The sequence below is a fragment of the Gopherus evgoodei genome, chromosome 2 (assembly GCF_007399415.2).
Source record: "Gopherus evgoodei ecotype Sinaloan lineage chromosome 2, rGopEvg1_v1.p, whole genome shotgun sequence".
Taxonomy (NCBI): Eukaryota; Metazoa; Chordata; order Testudines; family Testudinidae; genus Gopherus; species Gopherus evgoodei.
The window spans coordinates 149209111-149230944 of record NC_044323.1 but is presented as its reverse complement, the minus strand read 5'-3'; the positions used below and the strand labels follow the sequence as shown (position 1 = coordinate 149230944).

Genomic DNA, 21834 nt, shown 5'->3' with positions numbered 1-21834 from the left:
CGTGGCCAGGGCTGTGTTGATGGGACAGTCTCCCCGCCAGTCCCAGCTGGAAGTGGGCATGTTTTGTCCCACTGCCTGTTAGGGCATGCGGTAGCACAGAGGAGTCTGAAAGGAGCCCTAGGTCGCAGACCAAGCTAACAATCTGAGGGCAGGTGCCCTTGACAGCGGGTGATGTTACAAAGGAAGCAAGTTCTCCAAAGTGCTCCCCTATGCCCGGTCTGGCCTGGGCTCATCTTGACCAGCTGCTCTTTTGATTTTGACTAGGCACTGAGAGAGCAAGGCAGTGGTGCTGCTCTGTTTGACACAGACTATGTCTGGAGCAGGGGGTTGTACTTCTCCTGCTGGCACTCAGGCCTATGTAATCTCATCAGCCCCCCAGTGGCTTCCTGTAGGTGGGGGAGAGGGCAAAGCCTTGTGGGGCTCCACTGATGAGGGTGTTGGAGGATGAGTTCCCTATAAGGACCCTCTTGGTTCAGTCTGAGAGGAAGGACTGGAACCACTTCAGGTAATTTCTGTTCCCTCCTGCAGCCTCTTGGATACATGACAGGCGCATTTGGTGATGGATGCTATGAGATGCTGTGGAAAGGGGCAGCAGGATGTGAGGCTGGCTGTGGATAGGTTAGGCCATCTACCAGAGCAGCCAGTGCTGTCTCCGAGTTCCAGCCTGGAGGCATCCAGGGTACTGCCACGTAGGGTGGTGTTGCAAGTCTCTTGTGTATTAGCTGCTCAGGGCAGGTTTAGAAATCAGGCTAGTTAAATCTGCATGCAGACCAAGTATAAACCAACCATGAGCCTGCCTAGGAGCAGGAGATTAAACAATGGGGACAAGTGATGGTTTCTTCGGTCCTGGCCAGACAAAGAAAGGATGGTCCAATGGGTAGGCAATCGCACTAGGTCTGTCTTGGAAGACCGCGCTTCCGTTCCCTGCTCTGCCACAGACTTCCTTTTAGTGTCCCAAAGGAAATTACTTAGCCGCTCTGTGGCTCCTCTGTAGGATAGGGACTATAGCCCTGCCTTACCTCCACGGGAGGGGGGAGGGAGAGAGAGAGAGAGAGTATGAGAATGTGTGTGTGTGTGTGTGAGAGAGAGAGGTTTAAATGTATTGGAGATTATCAGGTGTGCAGATAATGTGGTGATGGTGGTCGGATAAGTACCTGAGTGATTTAGTTAACAGGGTTGATGAGGTTAAAGGTTAGCCTCATGAAGGGAGGTGGTGATAATCTTTGTTCGGGGATGACTGTGACATGGACACTCTTGCAAACCTCCCACGTTTATTAACTTCACCCACATTCAGTGCTGGGAGCTCCGTGGGTTGTCAGCACCTGCAGATATTGTTAACACCATCTGCGTCAAACTGTTCTGAACAATGCTAATGGCTCCTATGGGTGTTGACAACCCATCTGCCCCAGAGAGCTTCCAGTGATACCTGTGGTGGGGTTGAGCCAGTGTTAGCAAAGGAAGGTTGGTTTGGGGGAATGCTCTCTAGTGTGGACACCCTGGAAGCAAGAGTCTGTTTCCCAATCCTTTTTAATAGTCAGTAGTACTTGTGTTGATGGCCAGTTGATCTGAAGGTAACAAGGTTCTTGTCCCAGAATCAGGCTACACAGAACTAAAATCAATGAGTTCAATATCGTGTAGGGACCCTCGGGATATATGGCAGGGACATTCACACTGAGGGCAAAGCAAAGCCGTGACAATTTTTATTAAAATAAGGAATAAAACCAGAAAAGCTCCGAGCCACAATAATAGATAGGAATAATCCAGTACTGGGGATATCTGTGGTATCATTCATTGCATAAACTCTTATATTTACATATTGCACCCTTCCGCGAGGACCTGCTGGTAAGAGACAAAGAACCAGCCCTGCCTCTGGCATGTCAAATGAGTCTGATGGTCCAGGTTCCTCAATGCTCCAGACTGATGGTAGATAACAATAGATCCAAAGGGGCAAATGGAAAGCTAACAATGGAAAAGCACTCTCCCTACACATTAGTTTGCCCTATTATAGAGCCTGAGCACCATCATGAATATTCATGCTAAAACTCAGCCTGCCATGCCCAAATCTAACTTTCTCACCCTCATCAAATTGGGGTGCACTTATCCTATAGGTAAGGCTACGTCGTTTTAGTCACGGGTATTTTTAGTAAAAGTCATGGACAGATCTCAAGCAATGAACAAAGAATCATGGCCCCATGAACTATCCATGACTTTTACTAAAAATACCTATGACTAAATCTCACCTGCTGGGAGGGGGGCGCTCCTGAAGACTGCTGCTGGGGAGAGGGGCAGCGCTGGGGCCCTGCTGCTGCTGGGGGGAGGGGCGGGGGACGATCCAGGGCCATGTGGCCACCACCGCTGGTCCCAGATCGCTGTTCCAGGGCAGCACCAAAATTCATGGAGGTCACGGAAAGTCATGGAAGCCATGATTTCCGTGACCTCCATGAATGATTTGCAGCCTTGCTGATAGGTTAACAAATTAATACTCATCATACCTGTCCCTTTGTTCTCAAGCAGTTTTGTGATTATCACTTCCGTGTTCCTGTGGTTACTGGTTACCGTTAGGTTCCAACTCCTGCTATTTAGCCAGCTATTCCTAGTTGCTCAAAAGCTAAGGGTATTTGTCAGGCCAGTTATCTATGACAAGGGTAACGGGCCTACTTTACTTGACTAGACTTATGCTAACTTGCTTACGCTAATGTCATACAAGGCACAGGCCTGTAGGTTCCTTGTGTTACAGCTGACTACGATAAAGGCTAAGCTAGCCCTCTGGGCTACAGGTCCCAGTTTCTGTTCTCTGTTCCCATCTGGAAGGGGAGGGCTCGGTCTCAGGGCATGGCCCTGATCGCTGTCAGGGCTTCTGTGACTTGTGCTTACATGAGCAAGCAAGGTTTTTGAGGGAGGATTCTGTGTTTCCGGGTCTGCCTTCCATGTGGAGTCCTTGGAGCCCTCCCAGGAGTGTGTGAGGTGATGTTAGAAGGACCAGGGCTGCACACACTCCAGCTGACGGGGCTCCCGGCTGTAGTGGACAACACAATAACCAGCTGTAAATCTCTCGTGATGGTTGGTGATTAAAGTATGAAGACATGGTGAGGAGAGAGTTTTGGGGATTTTTCTCCGGTGTTTGCAGCTTTAACCAGACTTGGCACGGTCCTGTCCTTTAGAAAGATGAGGAGAACCGCCGGCTGGAGGAGAAGAGGAGGGCGGACGAGGAGCGGCAGCGACTGGATAAAGAGCACAAGGAGCGGGAGCTGCAGGAAGCAGCCGGGCGTGAGCGAAGGTTTAAAGAGAGATCCAGTGAGATTGATGCTCAGAAGTGAGTCTCTTATTTGCACTGAGAAGCTCTAATAGCTTCCTTGCCTTATTCCAGGGTTCTGTCTGGTCTCCTTCTCTCTGACCCAGGGGCTGCTTTATTCTCCCCCTTCCCCCAGCACCACATGCCATCAGGCTAGCAATCCCACGCTGCAGAGCATAGGACTCAGGAGCAAGGACCTATGTAGGGAATGCTCCACCCTCACCTCAGAAGACTGTCCCAGTGCCCTTCCAGCCAGATCTCTGGCATCTCTCCTAAACGTCTCCTTCATTGCACCAGTCTCCCCATTCCTGTCAGCAGAGAGAGGAAATGTGTGGCCCAGTGGGTTTCAGGGACTGGCAGACCCGCTCTGTCTGCACATAACAACGTGAGCTCTCAGTTAAAGTTCCTCCAGTGCATTTCCAGGTGCCTTCTCCACAGCCAAGCTACAAGCTCAGCTTGTTGAGCAACTTCAGCTGAAGTCGTCCTGCCCCATCCCTTTGCCTTCTTCACCCTGGAACTGCCTCCTCCCTCAAACAGCCCTCTCAGACTTGGGAGAGGAGCCCCAGTGAACAGACCTTGCTCGGTCCATCAGACCAGGGCTCCGATTGGTGCAGCTATAAGCCCAGCCTTAGAGGTGACTCTCTCTCATATTTATATGTAATCCTACGGCCATCCATGGTATTGCGCAGCACAACCACAGTGGTGTCTGTGCCCAGGCACTTTCTGTGTTGGTCGCTGGCAATACGTCTGCTACTCCAGCACACGTGCAGATCACAATTCTGTAGCTGCTGCCTGAAAACAAATGCTAGGTGTTGAAACCATGGCTGAAAACACAGCTCACCCGTTCACGGACGGTTTCCCAAATGCTACAGTAGCACCTCTTGCATCCATTTGCAGTCTGACATGGTCCCACATTCAGGGATGTTCCCCTCCCCTGCAAATACACTCACCTAGAGCTCTAGGACATTGCAGTTTCTCAAAGCCACACGATATAAGCAGCAAATGTGGCCAGAGCTGAAGGGTGCCTGTTGGTTGCAGTGCAGGGCAGACAAGGTAGCGGAGGGTTGAGATGGGGCTTAGGGGCTGTGGAGCAAAGTAACTGCTTATTTCCACACTCTTTGGGGTCTGTGTTGGTGGATCCTGCAGTCTGGCAACCTTGACTATGTTAACACTTTTGGTGTGAGGCTGTAGTATGTTTGGGGGTGTTTTGTAGCTCCTAATGAGAGCGAGCCTTGCCCCCTGCTTGGTGTCTGACCGGGAGTCTCGTTGGTCCTGTGCCCCCAACAGCTGTATGAGTAGCCACACCAGAGGCACCCTAGAGCCAGCAAGGAGCATGATAGACTGGCAGGGATCAAGCCCATCCCCAAAGCCATGCACTGATAGGCACATGGGTTAGGGTGGGTACCAGCACCGCCCCCTGCCGGGGGAACAGGCAGCAATGCCCACCCCTTGGCCTCCTGAGCAGAGGTTGGAAATAGCAACCCCTTTCCTCCCCTCCAAAACATCTCTGCCACTAAGGACACGGGGTGGGGAGAGCGGTGGCTGATTTCACCGCCGCTAGACACTGTCCACATGGGCTCTAACCTGCCTTCTTCCTTCCAGTGGGGGCAGGGATATCCTGGCTCCAACATTCCTTTCACAGAGCTGGGTGGGAGGAGGCAGGGGGGTGAACAGCCCCCCAGTATGTGTCTGCCAAGCCCCTCTGGGCAGGGAGTTCTTTCCCCCACCTCTGAAGGGTGTGTTGGGGGGGAAAGGGGTCCCATGGTGATGCAAGAAAAGTGATCAGAGAAGCTAGAGTGGCCACATCTCCTTGCTACTGCCCCACAGTCCCCACCTACGTGACTCCGATAGTGGAGTGGAGCTGACACACCTATCATGATCTCCACCCCCACCCCTGTATTAAGCCAGAACCCTCCCTCCCACTCCTAGAGCTGGCCCTAGGGGCCCCTGCGCTGCAGCCTCTGTGCCCCACGGGCTCGGCTGCCAGGTGCTTGCTGCTGCCATGAGGAAGTCTGGGAATGGGTAGATGGGGGTCCTTCCTTGTGAACGCTATGGCAAGGATGGAGATTGTTCATATGACAGATGGGAGCCCCTAAAGTACCAATTTTAGGGGAAGGGGTGAGGGCAGCACCCTGCTATAAGGTTGGCCTGTGCCAGGGCCCTATGCAGTTTGCAGCAGCAGAGAGCTGGGGAGCTCCGCCCAGCTGGGCTGCTTGGCACCAGGGGCAGAGCGAGCAACTCGGCCTGGTTATTATTTAACTCCAGTTTGTTATTTATAACGGCAGGAAATTCCAGCAGCAGCAGGATGCCCAGAGCAGAGACAAGGAGAAGCAGCAGTGGGTGAGTTCTGACAATTGCTGTCCCTTCGACCTCTTACTCGTGACTCTTGCAGAAATCTGGGGAGGGGGCAGAGTCTCCTAGAATTGTGCAGCGTGGACTGCGTCTTGGGGAGCTCCAGACAGACAGATGCCCATGAGCAATGTTATACCTAGACAGGTTGAAGCAGTGTCAGGGCTTTCCTTGTGGAATGTGTGTAGGGGTCAGGAATGACTTGTCCAATACCTGCAGAATTGTCTGTCTGGCCAGGTGCATTGGGCAGAGAGCGGCTTTGTGAGAGCATCAGCTGTCGGCCACTCTCATAGGCAGGTTCCAAAACCTGGCAAACTGGATGTGTCCAGAATTTGGTTGTCAGGCTCTGTAATGACCATCCTGCCGATGCTGCTTCTCATTCCTGTCCCCCTGGTGCCAGGGGAAGCCATGTTTCAGGGCGGGGTTTGGCATGGGGGCTGGGTGAGAGATCCTTGTCTGTGTGACTGCGAAAGCAAAGGGTTGTCTTGTGCCGCAGAAGGAGCAGGAAGAGGAGCATCAGGCCGCCCAGCGGAGGGGCCTCCGGAGGAGTGAGTCTGTGGAGAAAGCTCAGGTACGTGCAAGGAGGAGCTCCCATGATCTGCTGCCAGCACCAGCAGCCATGGCTGTGCCAGCCTGGCCCATGGGCAGCCATGGCTGGACAGTGCGCTTCTTTTCCTGCTGCTTCGAAGTGCACATGGAATGAACTGACCCTCGTGGTAACCCTTCCTTTGTTCCCTTCTGCTCAGAGGTGCTGGGGACGCGGCACGGACTATTCAGAAGCAGCAATTGCATGTATTGCCTCGCCTGCCTGGTCCTTCAGCTGGGTGCTTGTCTCCTGGGGGCTTTGAGTTACTTTCTGAGGCCCACACAGCTGGCTGTGGGTCTCCTCAGAGCTGGTTGGCCTGTTCCCTGACTTGTTGTGGGCTATGGGTCATCTGAGGGGCGTGGACTCCTATCTGCCTCCACACGCCTCATGGCCATGCTTCTCTTGGTGTCACGGGTGCTTGTCCCTGATGCTCCTGGGGGCTGGGGAGCTTTTGCTGCTCTCCCCCAGCCTAGCCTGTGGATTCAGGGGCTTGCTCCAGGCCTCCAGCGATGGCTGCTGGTCTCCTGAGGGCTGTGGTTGTTTGTCCTAGTGGCTGGGTCTTGTTCTTCCCACAACTCCCCTGTATTTCTGTGAAGAGGAGGGAAAAAGAGGGTGAAATTTAGGCTTCCAAGTTTAGTTCCCAGTCATAAGTGAGGCCCATCTGTTGCTCCTGTGGAGCTCCCTAATAGAGGACTTCAACAGAACAAGTGAGAGGCTCCATGTGTCATAGTGGTGGTACCTTGTTCTCCATCTGCCTGTTTCATGCAGGCAGAGGGCCGGTGCTGAGACGGAATCACAGGGCAAGGTGGTAATGTAGGCCTTGGTGCCAGCAGAGGGTTGTGACTACGTCCCATGATACCACCATATCCATTCTACCAGAGGCCTTGTCGAGTCCAGGGCCAGAAGAGGACCATTGTGATCATCTAGTCTGATCTGTGTCACACAGGCCAGAGAAGGTCCCCATAATAATTCCTAGAGCAGATCTGTTAGAAAAACACCCAGTCCTGATTTAATAATGCACAGTGATGGAGACTCCACCACGACCCTGGGTAAATTGTTCCAGTGGTCAATTACTCTGTTGAAAACGCACACAGCACAGTAACACTGATGAAATCTCAGCCCCTCTAGGACTTGGAGCTGATGAGTAAAAGTGACCTCTTAGCACTGACTTGTAGGTACATCCTGAAGGGAATGAACAGAACCATTCTAAAGCTGTTCCAGGCAGGTGGGTGAGCAATACCCAGGGATCTAGGAAATGGGATGGGTTCTTACTTTGAAAACCAAACCATCTGTCAGCATTGTCTATTGCAGAGCCAGGTGACAGAATCGATTTATCCAACCGTGGGAATAATGGCTTGTGTCTTACATGAATGCGTGTGTGTGCTCTTTTTTCCTCACAGGAAGCGGCATCGCTGATAGCGCAAAGATCAGTGAATCCACGGGACATCTTCAAACAGAAGGAGAGGTCTATGCCCTCAGAAACAGCAGCCTTCGGTTCCCAACCAGGTATAAAGCAAGAGTGGAACATCGGCAGAGAGAACAGTGCTGGCTGATAGCCTGCTCAGGGGTTATAAAGCGCCTCAGGAAAGGCACTGTCAATGCCATGTTAACATACAGCTTACAGGTAAATACACAGGGAACGTCTGATATGAAGGTGTTCTCAGCATGTGTTTGGGATAGGCATGCTATTCCCAGTGCCAGAGGCAGCAGTGTGTTACAGTGGTCATTCCAGTGTTGATAAAACTCCTATCACACCACCATGTGATTTGCCTTATAGGTGGAGCAATGCCTAGAGATAAGTTTGTCAAACACTTCCTATATAAGCCTATCCTTTTCAGCAGCTAATAACTTCACCCAGCCGGAGAGGCTGAGATTTTCCGTGCTTGTCTCTGCTGTCTCCTGGATTTTTTTAATGATTCAGCAAAAATAAGTTTGTGAATGTTAAGTCTAGAAGGTACCCTTGAGATCAGCTAGTCTGACTTCCATGATTTTCACTAGCTTCATCACCCCAATTTGAACCAGGGACCTTCAGTGCAGGGGCGGCTCTAGCTTTTTGCCGCCCCAAGCATGACAGGCAGGCTGTCTTCGGCGGTTTGCCTGCGGGAGGTCCACAGTCCCGCAGCTTTGGCGTACGCGCCACCGAATCCGCGGGACCGGCGGACCTCCCGCAGGCAAGCCACCTAAGGCTGCCTGACTGCCGCCCTCGCAGGGACCGGCAGGGCGCCCCCTGCAGCTTGCCGCCACAGGCATGCGCTTGGTGCGCTGGTGCCTGGAGCCGCCACTGCTTCAGCGCCACATGTGAAGACCACTTAAAAGGAGGGATGGTGGTGTAAATAGGGTACTAGGATGGAAGAACTGGGTTCAATCCCTGCTTTGCCGCAGACTCCATGTATGGCCATGGGTAAATAAGCAAGCAGTAGCTTAGTGGAGCAGTGGAAAATGTCTTGCTTTGTGTTCCAAGGGGCTGAACGTTCAGAAATATTGCTGCTGTTTTTGAGCACAAGAGGCAGGAAAAACAGATTCTTCTGCCTGTGGTTAGACATTTTCCATCTGATTCTTTGAACAACTCTGGCATCTCCAGGGTTTGCACTAGGTACTTGAAATTTGACAGAAGATAGTCCTGATGTAAAAGAGGTGCCTTTGCTGTCCTAAAAATCAAGTTGGCCAAACCTGGTGATTAGTCCCAGGAAATTGTCATTTGCATATGCATGGTAGTATTGGCTCAAGACTTAATTCACTGAACATTCTGTCTGCACCGGGCATGCTCCGAAGCCTCGCTCAGTTAAACAGCGACTCGCTTGCACCCTCCCTGCAAAATAGCCTTTAGCCTGATAGCACGCTGTGTTGGAAGCCAGGCGAGAGTGGTAGTTCAAATTTCATCTCCCACTGACTGCTTTCATTATTGCTTTGTGCTTCGCAACCCTTGTCATGGCTCACATGGTCATATCTGGCAGAGAAGGGAACAGAACCGAGGTCTCTTAACATGAGACCCGAGTCTTATTCACCTAGCCGTACTGCCTCCCTCAGATAACATGGCTGTATACTTAACTAGGTTGTAACCTCCACCACTGCTGTAACATTTCCTTCCCTGAGGCCGGATTTGAACCTAAGACCCTTGATATTCCACGCTCCACTGCTGTCTAGCAGAATTGTGCACTGTGCCGGGCAGTGTGTGTAACATCCCCCTCTAGTGGTGGACACAGATGGTAACTGCTGCCTGTGGCTAGCTTCTATTCCTTTAGCTCAGGGGGTAGAGGACTTTCCTACAGAACTGAGGGTCAAAGCCTGCTGATAACCTATGGCTGGAGTCTTTGTGGTTCCACACAAGGGCACTTTTGTTTTTGCAGTTTTCTCTTAGAACCTAGGAAACGTCATACGTTAAAATAAGCTAAAAGAACATTCTTACCTTTGCCAAGTCAAGCACGCAGAAGTTAGGCAGTGCCAGAATGGAGGTTATCTGTGCATCCTTCATTTGGCCTCCTTGTGCATATTCATTAAGGTAGTCATTCATTACTTGAACACATGCAATTTTTTCCAAAAGGACACCTGCCTCGTTTAGTGCACAAGATGGACAGCAGCTGAAGCAGGTTTGGGTAGTAAATCATGAGGCTTTTGTCCATAAGATCCCCCTGCCTCGCATTCTGTCTTTTGCTGTAACAGTCTAGCAGGGGATATAGAAAGTGATAGGATGCTCTTGTGGCAGTCCCTGGACGGGTACTCGGGAATAGTAGGCAATAAGACTGTGTCTTGGACAGTAAATCCCCCCAGATCTTGGGGGCAGATCAGCTGAGCGAGAAGATGCCGTTTCTCCCAAGTCACTTTTCAGAGCAGTGCCGCACTGGAACAGTTGGTTCCGACTGCTATAGCCGCTTCGAAAGGGGTAAGCGCAGAGATGGTGGAGTGAAGAATAGGTACTTCCCATTTGTACTCTTCTCTGAACAGCTCGCTTGCTTCATGTGCCTAGTGTGTTTCTCGCTTCTGTTCTTCCTAGGCAAGCTACGGAGCCCCTTCCTGCAGGAGAGCAGCCCTGTCCATGTGCCGGCCTCTCCAGTCCACTCAGCTGCCCAGGCCTTTCATCCACCCTCCCTTGTCCATACCTCTGTTCAGGAGACGCCTCCAGCCTCTCCGGTTCCTGGCTCAGGTGTGTTGCTTTACCTTCCCCATCAGGTCACTAGGCAGGGGCGCTGGAACAATTTGTGTAGTGGGGGTGCTGAGAGCCATTGAACCAAACTGTGAATCCTGTATAGGATGGAAACCATTTCAAGCCAGGGGGTGTGTAAGCCCCCCTAGTTCCACCAGGGGAAAGCTTTCACTTTGGCTCTCGGAGCAGGTCTGCCAGCTATTGTGGCTTCTGCAGTAGTTCAAGATATTTTTAAGGTGGTCATGGCTTAGTTTCATTCTGTCTTCACATGCCCATAACTTTGTGAAAAATTCTCCTTTGGGCCAGAAATTTGCCTGCTGTATCTCAGACCAGGAGTGACTTTGTTTGCTAAGTCTGAAGATGGTCCTTTCAGCTGTTGGTGTTGTTGGAGAGTGGGGAATAATCCAGCTTCTCAGCATTATGTCTTTTTTGCTCACCAGTAACTCCAATGGCTGGACTCTAAACTGTGCATGTGAATGGCCTTTAGGAGCCAGCAGGCCTTCGTTGTGGGGAAGAGATGCCTAAAAATCTAAAAGCAGGCATACTTGAGAGCACTTGTCTGAACTTGCTCAGTTAGCAGGGCCCGGTTTATGTATTTAAGCATGTTAGGTGCTTTTCAAATGCACTAGATGGGTCACTGCACTGGAGAACTTGCAATGGAAGGGTCTAGTCCTGCAAATGCCGCTAGACATCCACCAGCAGTCCCATAGGTCTTATAGCAGCGAAGGTTAAAACAAGGAATTAAGTAAAAACACGCAGATGGCTCCTTTTCTCTCCTTTTTCTTTATTTTTTTTTAAAAGAAAACAAGGATACAATATGTTTTAAATCAACAGAAACACAATGTTTACGTTGCGTGTTCAGATACAAAATCGAGAGAGTGCAAAAGGGAAGGATCTCTCACTGTAACGCAAACTTCCGTGCATTGCAGATATGTAAGATTATTATTTTTATTTCTAGTTAGGCTATTTAATATGACCTAAATGTCACAGTACATTCAACATGGATGAGTTCTGTGTTTGTACAGCACCTTGCACGCTGGGGTCATTTGCTATAATTTTGCTCAGCTTAATCTACCTGGGTTGTAGAGGTTCCGGTTGCAACTCCTTAATTAAAGTGACACCCAGGCTTATTATGACACCCTCTTCCCTCCCCAAATTATTTTTACTGTGGAGTACAACATTCTTTTTATTTCCTTTGTGTACTGTTACAAGGTTATGCTTCCTGGAGGACAGAGTGCTTAAAGGTTGAAGTGCTGAAATTCACCCAGTTTTAATTTACTTGTGGAGAACGTCTTCAATTTTTAAAGCTGAAAAAGGATACTTCTGGGTTTTCTTTCAAATTGTTCCAAAAACGCATTCTCTGGTACCCAGCATAGAGAGGTTCCATCCCAAGAGGTTCAAGGGGGGCTGGGGAACTTGATATATCAGTATAAACACCTTGCAAAATTCATAAGAACGTATTGGAAATGGAAAAGGTTCTGAAAAGGGGAACAAAAATGATTATGGTTATGGAACAGCTTCCGTATGAGGAAAGATTAAAAAGACTGGGACTTTTCAGCTTGAAAAAGGGACGACTAAGGGGGGGCATGACAGATGTCTATAAAATCATGACTGGTGTGGAGACAGTAAATAAGGACGTCTGATTTACTCCTCATAACACACAAACTAAGGGTCATCAAATGAAATTAATAGGCAGCAGGTTTAAAACAAACAAAAAGAAGTATTTTTTCCACACAATGCACAGTCAACCTGTGGAACTCCCTGCCAGAGGATGCTGTGAAGGCCAGGACTATAACAAGATTTAAAAAAGAACTAGATAAATTCCTGGAGGATAGGTCCAACAATGGCTATTAGCCAGGATGAGCAGGGATGATGTCCCCAGCCTCTGTTTGCCAGAAGCTGGGAATGGGCAACAAGGAATGGATCACTTGATGATTACCTATTGTGTTCATTCCCTCTGGGGCACGTGGCATTGGCCACTGTCAGAAGACAGGATACTGGGCTAGATGGACCTTTAGTCTGACCCAGTATGGCCGTTATTATGTCCACTACTACAAATGCTGTAATAAAATACAAGTCTCTGTCTGCTTGGCCTGTGTGACCTGTTGAATAGTGCACTGGACTGGGACTTGAGAGACCTGGGTTTTATTCCCATCTCTACTACTTGTCTACTGTGTGAATGTGGGTATGTCACTGCCCTGTTCTGTGGCTCAGTTTCCCCATCTGTAAAATGGGGATTATAATACTGACCCCCCCCCCCCGCCCAATGAGCTTTGAGTCTAGTGCTGGAAGAGTTCAGGATTACTGTTGTTATTCTGCACCAGGGCTTTGGTGAAAAGGAAGCAGACACGGGTCTGATCCCTGGGTTACAGCAAAACTACCAGAGGCGTAATTTTCTGAGACATCACAGCCCCTTTATAACAGTGTCCTCAGGAACCAAGTGTTTCAACTGTTTAGAATGGGAGGGAAGCCTGGCAGTGTCCTTGCTGCAGAGAGCTTCCTACCAGGGGCAGCGTGGACATGTAGGGCAACCTTATGCATGGATCCAGCCTTCTCTGACCAGTCCTGCTTTGTTTCTGGTTTCCGTGCATGCCTCTTTGAGTTGCAAATGGCCTTTCTTCCAGCTAGCCGACGCTCTGCAGCAGTGAAGCAGCCCCTTCCCGGTGTGAGGTTCCATCTCCAATGTGCTGCCCTGTCGCTGCTTGTCTCTGCTAAATATTCAGCAGCCGCATTGCGGTGAAGTTCTCTTTGCTGCGTCTCTTCCTCTTCCAGTACCTGGTCCCAGCATCTGCTATCTTCACCCTGTTTTCTCCCTTAGTGCTGAGAGGGTTGGTGCCTTCTCACAGGCAGCCCTGCAGGGATTCATTGGAGACATGGTTTGGATAGTGCCACTAGCCTAGGCTTAGGGCTGGTGACCGGTTCTCCTCTCCACAACTTCTTTCCTTCAGAAACAAATGTAAACGGACCCAGACACAAACCACCAGAGCCCCGGCAGGTGGGGCAGGCGCTGCACAAAGTAGGTCTAACTCAGGTGGTTTGGTTTAGAATGTGGGTGCGGGGTGGTGCTGGTGGCCTGTGCTAGACAGGAGGTCAGACTACATGATCTGCTGGTCCCTTCTGGGCTTAAACTCTATGACTCTAAAGTGACCAGCTTCTGTATTTCAAGGAACATGAGACCATAGCAGGTTCCGTACTACATCATAGCTTTCTCCTTGCTAGAGGTGAAACCAGGTTGCAACTGGTATGTATTCATGCATTCTCCATTAGGGGTCACTGTTGTGCTGAGGAGAGATTTAGACCTAATCCTAAACTTGGTCCGGCTCAGGGCTAACCTGGAAGCAGCGACATCCCACTAGCAATCCATCTCCTGGATTGTGTCGTTCCCATTGCTGTACGGGATTGTAAGGGGAGGCAGGCAGTGTTGTCCTGGGCTCTGCATAGGAAAGGATAGTCCCTGACAAGCAGAAGGCCTGGGAAGAAGACGAACAAGGGGAATGGTGATGAGCGCATGTGGCTACCTAGACTGGTTGTGTGCACAATCTGCAGGGTTGAGTGTGGGAGCTGGGTTGGCAATAAGATGTCTGGCCTTAGCTTGGCCATTGTGCATTGGTGATGTCCCATAGGCCCCAGGGGAGAAGTGCATCTCGGGAGGGTTTTGAAGGCGGACACAGCCTTAGTTTGGGGAGGGAAGCCCAGTTAATGTCTCTGTGACCTCATCCTGTCCTTCCACCAGAGCAGCTGTAACATCCGTCCTGTCTTATATTGCCTGCGTAGTTTCCCTGTTGCTGCTGACCCCTCTAACAGGTGTCTCTTCCTATCTGAGTGCTCCCCAGCCTGTCAGCTCGCAATCAACCTCTAGTTTAAATAAACCCCCTTGCCTTTTCCAGTGCCTGATTTGGTTAAGATGGAGCTTGTCCCCTCTAAATAGGCTCTCCCCTTCCCCCCAAAGTTCTTCATCTAATAAACTTAACCTCTCAACATCGTCTTCCACCCCTTGAGATTCTGGAGCCCCCCATCTAACTGGCCCTGCGTATGGAACCAGAAGTATTTTGAGAAGGTCACAGCAGAGCACTTGAACTTTAAGCTGCCTCTGTAATCATCTAAACTTTGTGTCCAGGAGTTTTCTTGTCATTCCTTACATCGACACAGCCTTTACCCTAGCACCCTCTAGAGCCTTGAAATGTCCGCCTAACGACCCTGTTTGCATGCAGTTTAGCTGTAGGGGCAGACAAGAACAAACTGTGTTCGGCAAACACGATTGCTGACAACTCCAGTACACCACACCTGCATTTCATTGGGTAGACTTGGCCTAAAGGTTTAGATGTCTCACAAGACCCACCACCCTTGTACCTGGTGAGGAAGTCCCACAGTAGCTCTGACCATTTCCCCTCTCCCAGCTGTCTAGGCAGACTGGATATAATAGTAGAAAATGCTGCGTAAGGGCCCAAGCTTGCATGGCCCTGGGAGAGTGGCTGGAGGATCTGATAAAGCTTGTCCATTCTCCATTGTCTCCAATCTACCAAAAAAAAGCATTGCTAAAATCATTACTCTCCTGCTGCTCCAGCTCCATCGCCCCTCTCCTCTAACTCCTCCTGGGCTCTAACGCAAGCTCCTTGTGTTCATCTCTGTGGCCCAATGTGATCTTACCCACCCGTTCACAGGTCTCCTCTCTTCCTTCTTGCTCCCTGTCTTCCTATTACTGGAGCTGGTTAGGAAGTGATCACCCCCGCAGCCCCTTACAAATTTTCTTTGGACAGTGTGGGATGAAAACTGGAAAATTTTGACAAATGGATTTTTTGGCAACATTTTCCATTGTGGGGGAGGTATTTTCCGTAGCAAATAAGTGTTAACCAGCTCAACCTCTCTCTTCAACACACAGAGGGATGGAAGGAGCCGTAGGCTGTCAACCCTGATGCACTGATCGTTTCCTCCAAGTCCCCCCTTCTGCGTACCCACTTCTGATCGTGATCTGGTACCTCCTCAGCCTCTGTCTACGGGTCAGAGCTTAGTTCAGAAAGCTGTCCGGCATGTGGCTCTGACGGGAGGGAGGGACCGGTGTGTGAGGGGATTGACACCGTAAGGTATTCTGGGTTTCTTTCCAGGTGATGCTGCTGTGCAGGACACCAGGTACAGTCCAGTCCCCCCGATGTCCCAGCCACAAGTGGAAGAGGATGCTCTGTATGAGGAACCCCCTGATGAGTCGGCTGTCTACGAAGAGCCCCCCACTCAGGTGGGTTTTGTTATGGAAACAGCTGTTTAGCTTAATCTGTTTAACACCAAGAAGATTGAGATGACTAGATAACGGCCTAAAAGTACCTACAGGGGGCTAAGTTCCCTTTAAGGTGTGTGCCTGTGTGGCAATGCAGGCGACCACCAAGGGTCACGCACCTATCTCCCCCAGCCCCAAGTCTGTGGCACAGCAAGGAGAGATGCCTCTCCCGTTCTCCCCCCCCCCCTCCCCAAGCAGCGGGGAGAGGCCCCTCTCTCCTAGCTCCAGAGCTACTGTGGTCGGGGAAGAGAGCTGGAGGGAGTCCTCTCTGCCTGCTGCTGCTCTGGGGCAGCCTGCACCCCAGACCCCTTGGCCAGAGCCCACATCTCCAGTTGGAGCCCTCACTCCCCTGCACCCCACCTCTCTGCCCAAGCCCTGAGCCCCCTCCCACACCCTGAACCCCTCATCCCTGTCCCCACCTCAGAGCCTGCTCCCCCAGCCAGAGCCCTCACCTCCTGCACCCCAGCCCTGAGTCCCCTCCCACACGCCGAACCCCTTGGCACCGTCCCCGACACACATCACCTCCATATTGGTGCGCATAGCAAAATTCATTCCACACATGGATGGGCAAAATTGGAGGGAACGTTGACGGGGGGAAGAGGTCTGTCAGTAGAGAGCTCTCTAACCTAGCAGACAAAGGTAAAGTCTAGCAAGATCCCAGGAATGGGAGTTAAAACTTCAAATAAATAACTGGAAATGTGGCACAAATGTTGTAATAGTGGGAGCAACAACCCACCTAGGGATGTGGTGGATTCTCCATCACTTCTGATCGTTCAGTCAAGAATAAATCCTTTTTTCTTAACCCTCTTAAAGCACAGCCAGGAATCTCTTGGTGACATTCTCTGGTCTGTGATTTGCAAATCAGATACCTGCTGGCCTGTAGAGTTACAAAGTCACTTCTTAAAGGTTTTGTTATTTGTTTCTAAGCTTTTCTGGGTGCAGTCATGTATAAAGATTTGTTTTCTGTTGATTGGGGTTGAATTCTTTCCGGGCTTGGGTTTAAGCAGCAGATGATTCCTAATTTGTGGTAGTTTTTCCACCCACATTGTGTGAATGTTTCAGTCTGAAGCGTCAACCTGTAGTTGCATACGGTGGGTTGGTAAACGTTGCATAGATTAGTATCGACAAGCTTAGTGTGTGAAGCTGGAGTGCTCTTCCCATGGGCAGTATCAGCCCAGATCAGACTTCCTTTTTCTTGTGTTGCAATCCCTCTTTGCAGTTTGAATGTCCGTGCTTCTGATACTGCCCTTTAAACTGCAAGGGTCATCTCCTTTGCGTTTGGCACTCGTGCTCGTTTAGAAACATCAAGGCGATTTTTATGATTCCTGCATTATTTTTGGCATCTGGTCCATATTTTGTTGAGATTTTTACGGATTTTGTAGTTCAGTGTAACCTAGTTTGATCTATCCAGGGTACTTCTCTGCCCTCCCATGGGGTAGTATCTCAGCACCTCACAATCGCTACTGGATTTATCTATCGTGACAACACCCCGTGAGGTAGGGCGGTGCTATGATCCGTGTTGTCCAGGCCCAGAATGAGACTGAGTCTCTTCCAGCCGTGCAATTCTATAATTCTGTGACAAGTGACTTGTCCAGGGTCATGCTGGGAGTCTGATCTCTGACATCCCAGGCTAGTGCCCTAACCCCTGGGTCATGCTGCCTCGCTGATTTCTGTCAGGATGGGATAAAGCGGCTGTGGTCCAACAAGCATAGCCATCAGTGCCTTTCTGATGTTGTCAGGTTGGTCATTGAGCAGTCAGTTCCAATGCTGCCCTATGGGGAGGTGAAAGAAAATCTGCCTGTGGAGAACCCTCTTGTTCTTCTGTTGGGGAGACCAATATTTGAATGGTTGTGTGTGTTCTGTTCACACTGTTACAGGGGTGTTTGTTCGCATGGGGTGGTCTGGTCTTGGTCCCCGTAACACAGTCGTTATAACAGGACTGCAGTTCGCGAACAGACTGCTACCAACATTCCTCTCATGGATGAGAGAGGATCGTGGAAAGTGCTGGGTAAAGGATCTATGCGTGGCACAGGGTTGTTTGCCTTGTTTGGAGTGGTGGGAAAGAGCTAGGTTGTGCCACATTGACAGAGGTCTTGACAGCTGAGCGTCCCATGGCTTTCCATCAGCAAATGCAAACTCGTTCATGTTTAACACTGTCTATTTCTGTTTGCCTTCAAAGGAACAACTTGAAGATGCCAAATATGAGTATGCTGTTGAGTACCAGCAAAGGCCAGACTTGGAGGGGAAAGGGTTATGTGCCCGAGCGCTGTACGACTATCAGGCTGGTATGTGGCTCCTTTATTTCTCTGTAATCTTGGGAATTAACAGCCCTGTAGTCTCAGTGTCACACACGTTCCCACCCCAGTGCCTCTAAGTATGCACATACTCACCTGCATTCAGGGATAGCCCAGGAAAGTCCCCCTCAACTCCTGTGCAGTGATGCAGATCTAGATGGGTGATCGAGCCCAGCGTACTTCAAAGAACAGCAGTGCAGCGAAGTAACTTCCTTTGGCGATCAGTCGCCATACACAGCTGTGAGTGCAGTGCAGCCTTGTTGTGCAACAGCATCTTTCATGCAGCCTGGATCCAAAAATGATGCAGTATTTGATGCCATCCCTTCCACTTCCTGGACTCCCTACCCCTCTTACCTTCCCGGGCTCTCTCCTCTGGCTCCTACCCCTCTTACCTGCCCGGGCTCTCTCCTCTGGCTCCTTCCTCTCTGCCTCCAAGCACACTGGACCAGATTCTCACCTTGTGTAAATCCTAGTAGCTTAGTGAAAGTCAATGAACTTATAATATTTTGATGATCTAACCCATCATTTTCTGCTACCCTTAAAATATGGTTTTGGTCTGAAAAGTGACTGTCAGGCTGGCACCATAACAAAGAGGAAAGCACCCAAAGGCTTCTAAGTGAGTCAGGTGCTTTTGAAAATGTTACCCCTAATCCCTGCTTTAAATACAAATCACCATGCAGCCATGGCAGCTTCACAGATACGGGGCCTCCAGATTCATTGACCCCGGAAAGCAATTCTAGATAACATAGCAAGAGCAGAGAAAACAAGTCCACAGTCAGTCTGCGTTTTGACAGTGGATTTCAAACAAAACCTCTGACGCGTTTTGTAAAACTGTCAAGGCCCCTCACGACCTATCCGCACCTGACCTAGCGTCTCCTATTCAGTATCGAAAGATTGGTTCTCACGTCCGGTCGGCCCATGATCCCAGCCTCCATCGCCCACTGGTTACATTTTCAAACAAGCCCTGTGTGTGCCTTCTCCTATGCTGCCCCTCAGGTTGGGAGACGCTCCCCATAAAAACAGGCAAAACTCCCTCATCCACCTTGAAATCCCTCCTTAAAATTCTGCTTTGCTATTATGCCTGCTGAACACTTGACAATGGTTAAAGCTCCTGGTCTGCTAAGACCGCTGTTGGCCACATTGTCTCATTGTTTCCTTGTGCTCCCCATCAGTCGCCATCTGTGGTTTCCTGTCTTCTTATCTTTCGATAGTCAGCTCTTCAGGGCAGGGACTGTTATTATTCCGTCTGTACAGTGCCTAGCATGTTGGGGTCCTGCTCCAGGACTAGGGCTCCGAGGAGCTACAATAATACAAATAACGGTGTTTCCCGCAGATGAATTTTGTGCAGGCACCAAAAATGCCATTAAAGGTGAAGAGCAACCTTAGGCAGCCAAGGGCTTTAGGGATTGAGAGCTTTCAGTTGTGACCAGATGTCCCTGTCTTTTCCCCAATAGCTTGTGTGACATCAGCTAGCTTCTGACCTTCCCCTGCTCTGTCTCGTTCCAGCCGATGACACGGAGATCTCCTTTGACCCTGAGAACATCATCACCAACATCGAGATGATCGATGAGGGCTGGTGGCGTGGCTACGGCCCAGACGGCCACTTCGGCATGTTCCCTGCCAACTACGTGGAATTGATAGAATAAGCAGCCTCCGGGGGAAGGAGGATGGGGAGCAGTTACCCCTAAAAGTGGCTTGATGAAATCTGATTCTTCAACGTTTAAATTGTGTGGCTTTTAAGGTGTGACGTGCCATCGCCCTGCTCCCCTGGCCCCAGAGCAGAACCCAGGGTGTTCTGTTGCCCTCTTCCCCTCCAGCTTATCTGATACTACTTGGTGAAGGTCTGAAAAGAGCCGTGGCCATTTGCATAACTTACCTACACGTTTCACTCAACAGCTGAAACCTTTTAAGGGGGAGGGACGGATGACTGCTTCCTACCAGGCATTCAGGAAACAAGCTCCCCACTTCAGAACAGGTGCCTCTTGTGGAGGAAAAGGGCCCCCTCAGCCAGATCCGCGAGGGAATGGTAATCAGACGGGCTCCGATTTAACATTCCGTGTGGCTCAGTAACCAGCGTGGATCTGTCACTGCAGGGTTAATGTTGCAAAGACCGACACCAAGCAGTCGGGCAGTGCCCAAGTTAGCCTTCTATTAGCAACACCATCTCCCTGTGCATGCGCGATTAAATTATACGTCCTACAGTCTAGCCAGTGTGGCTGCACGGGTGGCCTGAGGTCCAGTTACCGTTGCTCGTAGAATCCTGATTTTTGCATTACCTGCTGTCTCTGGGGCTTCAGCTCGCAAGCTGCCCATTGTATTGCAGTAAGGTTTGCATTTAGCTTCCACTACCTTTGAGGTGGGAATGAAAAGGATGAATCCCTGTGGCAACTGAACACTGGAGCTGTGCAGCTGCATGTCATGGTGTTGCAGCATCTTGCACAATTCCTTTGGAGCAGTGGTCAGTTATAGAACTCGGGTAAGGATATTTATCATGCATGCATATGACCAATATTTCATTTACCAATAAGTCCTCTCAGCCTCTCCCGGAGGGTTTTCCTCACCTGGGATTAGCAATAGGTGCACAGTAACACTTTCTATTAGCCATGAGGACCCGGAGTGGCGTAGATTTCTTAAAGTATGCAAAGTTGTCTTTTCCCCAAAGGAGAGTCTTCTGGGAAATTGAGCCGAGCAAACCTAGGGATTTGTAATGAACCCCACCTCCTTAATCACGGTGTTCCCTGCCTTATATACAATCCAGTAACTATCACTGTGCCCTGATAACAATGGGGATCCTAACTCAGCTATTCCTACCCTCCCTCTTTCCCACTACAAGTTTTCCTCCCTTATGTTGCTTTAACAAACAAACATGGTTCGAAAGATGCTGGAGCCCTTATTCCCCAGCCCTGACTTGCCCCCTTGCCAGCTGCTCCCTCTCCCTGCAGCTGCAGAGAGAATGTCCTGGCTGCTCCAGCCCCAACGCCTCCCACCCCAGGACTCTTCAGCTGCAGTGAGAACTACTCCAAGCCATTTCTGTGCCGTGTGGGCGCCGAAAGCCGTGTGTTGCATTCCTTTCCGTGTGCTCATCCTGCCTCACCAGCCTCCTGGGCTTGTGTCTGTGAGGACTTTCTCTCTCTCTCTCTCTCATCTTTTCCTTTTGGAGAGCTGATGGAAACAATAAAGGGCTTTTCTGTGGTGATGGCTGTAGTCGGTCACTAGGGATGTCACTGACCTTTAGAGTTGGTGATTTCGGGGCTCATCAGTGTGTTGGGGCTTTGATTGCACCCTCCCTTCTGTTCTGGTCAAAACTTCCGGCTGGACGGTGGAGGCTTTGCATTTGGGTATGGGCGTGGGGCAGGCAGAGCCTGTGGTGTTTAATCAACAGAGTTTGAGTCTTAAGAACTTGTGGCCATCTGAAATGCCTTGCTCTTGTCACGTAGCCTCCTGGGCTTGGCCCATCCTTGGAAATGTTTGTGCTGTCTGCCTCAGCCCCTGCTGTTTAGGCTGGACTCTGTAGAGCATCTCCACCAGTGGGTGCATGCATTTGTACCCGCTTAGATTGCCAGCTGCTTGACTCTCAGGCTCTCTCGGAAATCCCTGACACAAACCATAATGGGGTGACTGCATGGGCCTATTGCAGCACCTTGCTCTTGTCCAGTATTTCTCTTACCTGCATAGAATAGCTCTGGCGAAAGGTGTCTTCCCTCATCATCCTCTGGGGGGAAGACTGATGGAAAGAAGTCATTCAGCAGCAGTGTGGCCTAGGGGGATAGAGCACTGCATTGCACTGAGACTCAGCAGACCTGTGTCCTATTCCTGGCTCTGCAGTTAGCCTGCTGGGTGAACTTGGGAAGGCACTTCTCTGCTCCATGCCTCAGTTTCCCCATGAACAAGGCATCAAGATTG

General features: G+C 50.3%; 1 protein-coding gene across 2 annotated transcripts in view; it reads left to right on the top strand.

Annotated features, from left to right (window-relative positions):
* DBNL (drebrin like) overlaps positions 1-21127 on the top strand; it is a 34840-nt gene extending 13713 nt beyond the window's left edge. Inside the window, exons 7-14 of one of the 2 annotated variants that reach the window (XM_030551881.1) lie at positions 3162-3313; positions 5578-5632; positions 6138-6212; positions 7628-7733; positions 10219-10368; positions 15471-15598; positions 17817-17922; positions 19438-21127. In XM_030551881.1, the coding sequence (XP_030407741.1) occupies positions 3162-3313; positions 5578-5632; positions 6138-6212; positions 7628-7733; positions 10219-10368; positions 15471-15598; positions 17817-17922; positions 19438-19577 (912 nt within the window). In that variant the 3' untranslated portion in view covers positions 19578-21127. The remainder of the gene's footprint in view (positions 1-3161; positions 3314-5577; positions 5633-6137; positions 6213-7627; positions 7734-10218; positions 10369-15470; positions 15599-17816; positions 17923-19437) is intronic. The other variant, XM_030551882.1, reaches the window with a different exon arrangement.
* Positions 21128-21834: the final 707 nt, after the last annotated feature.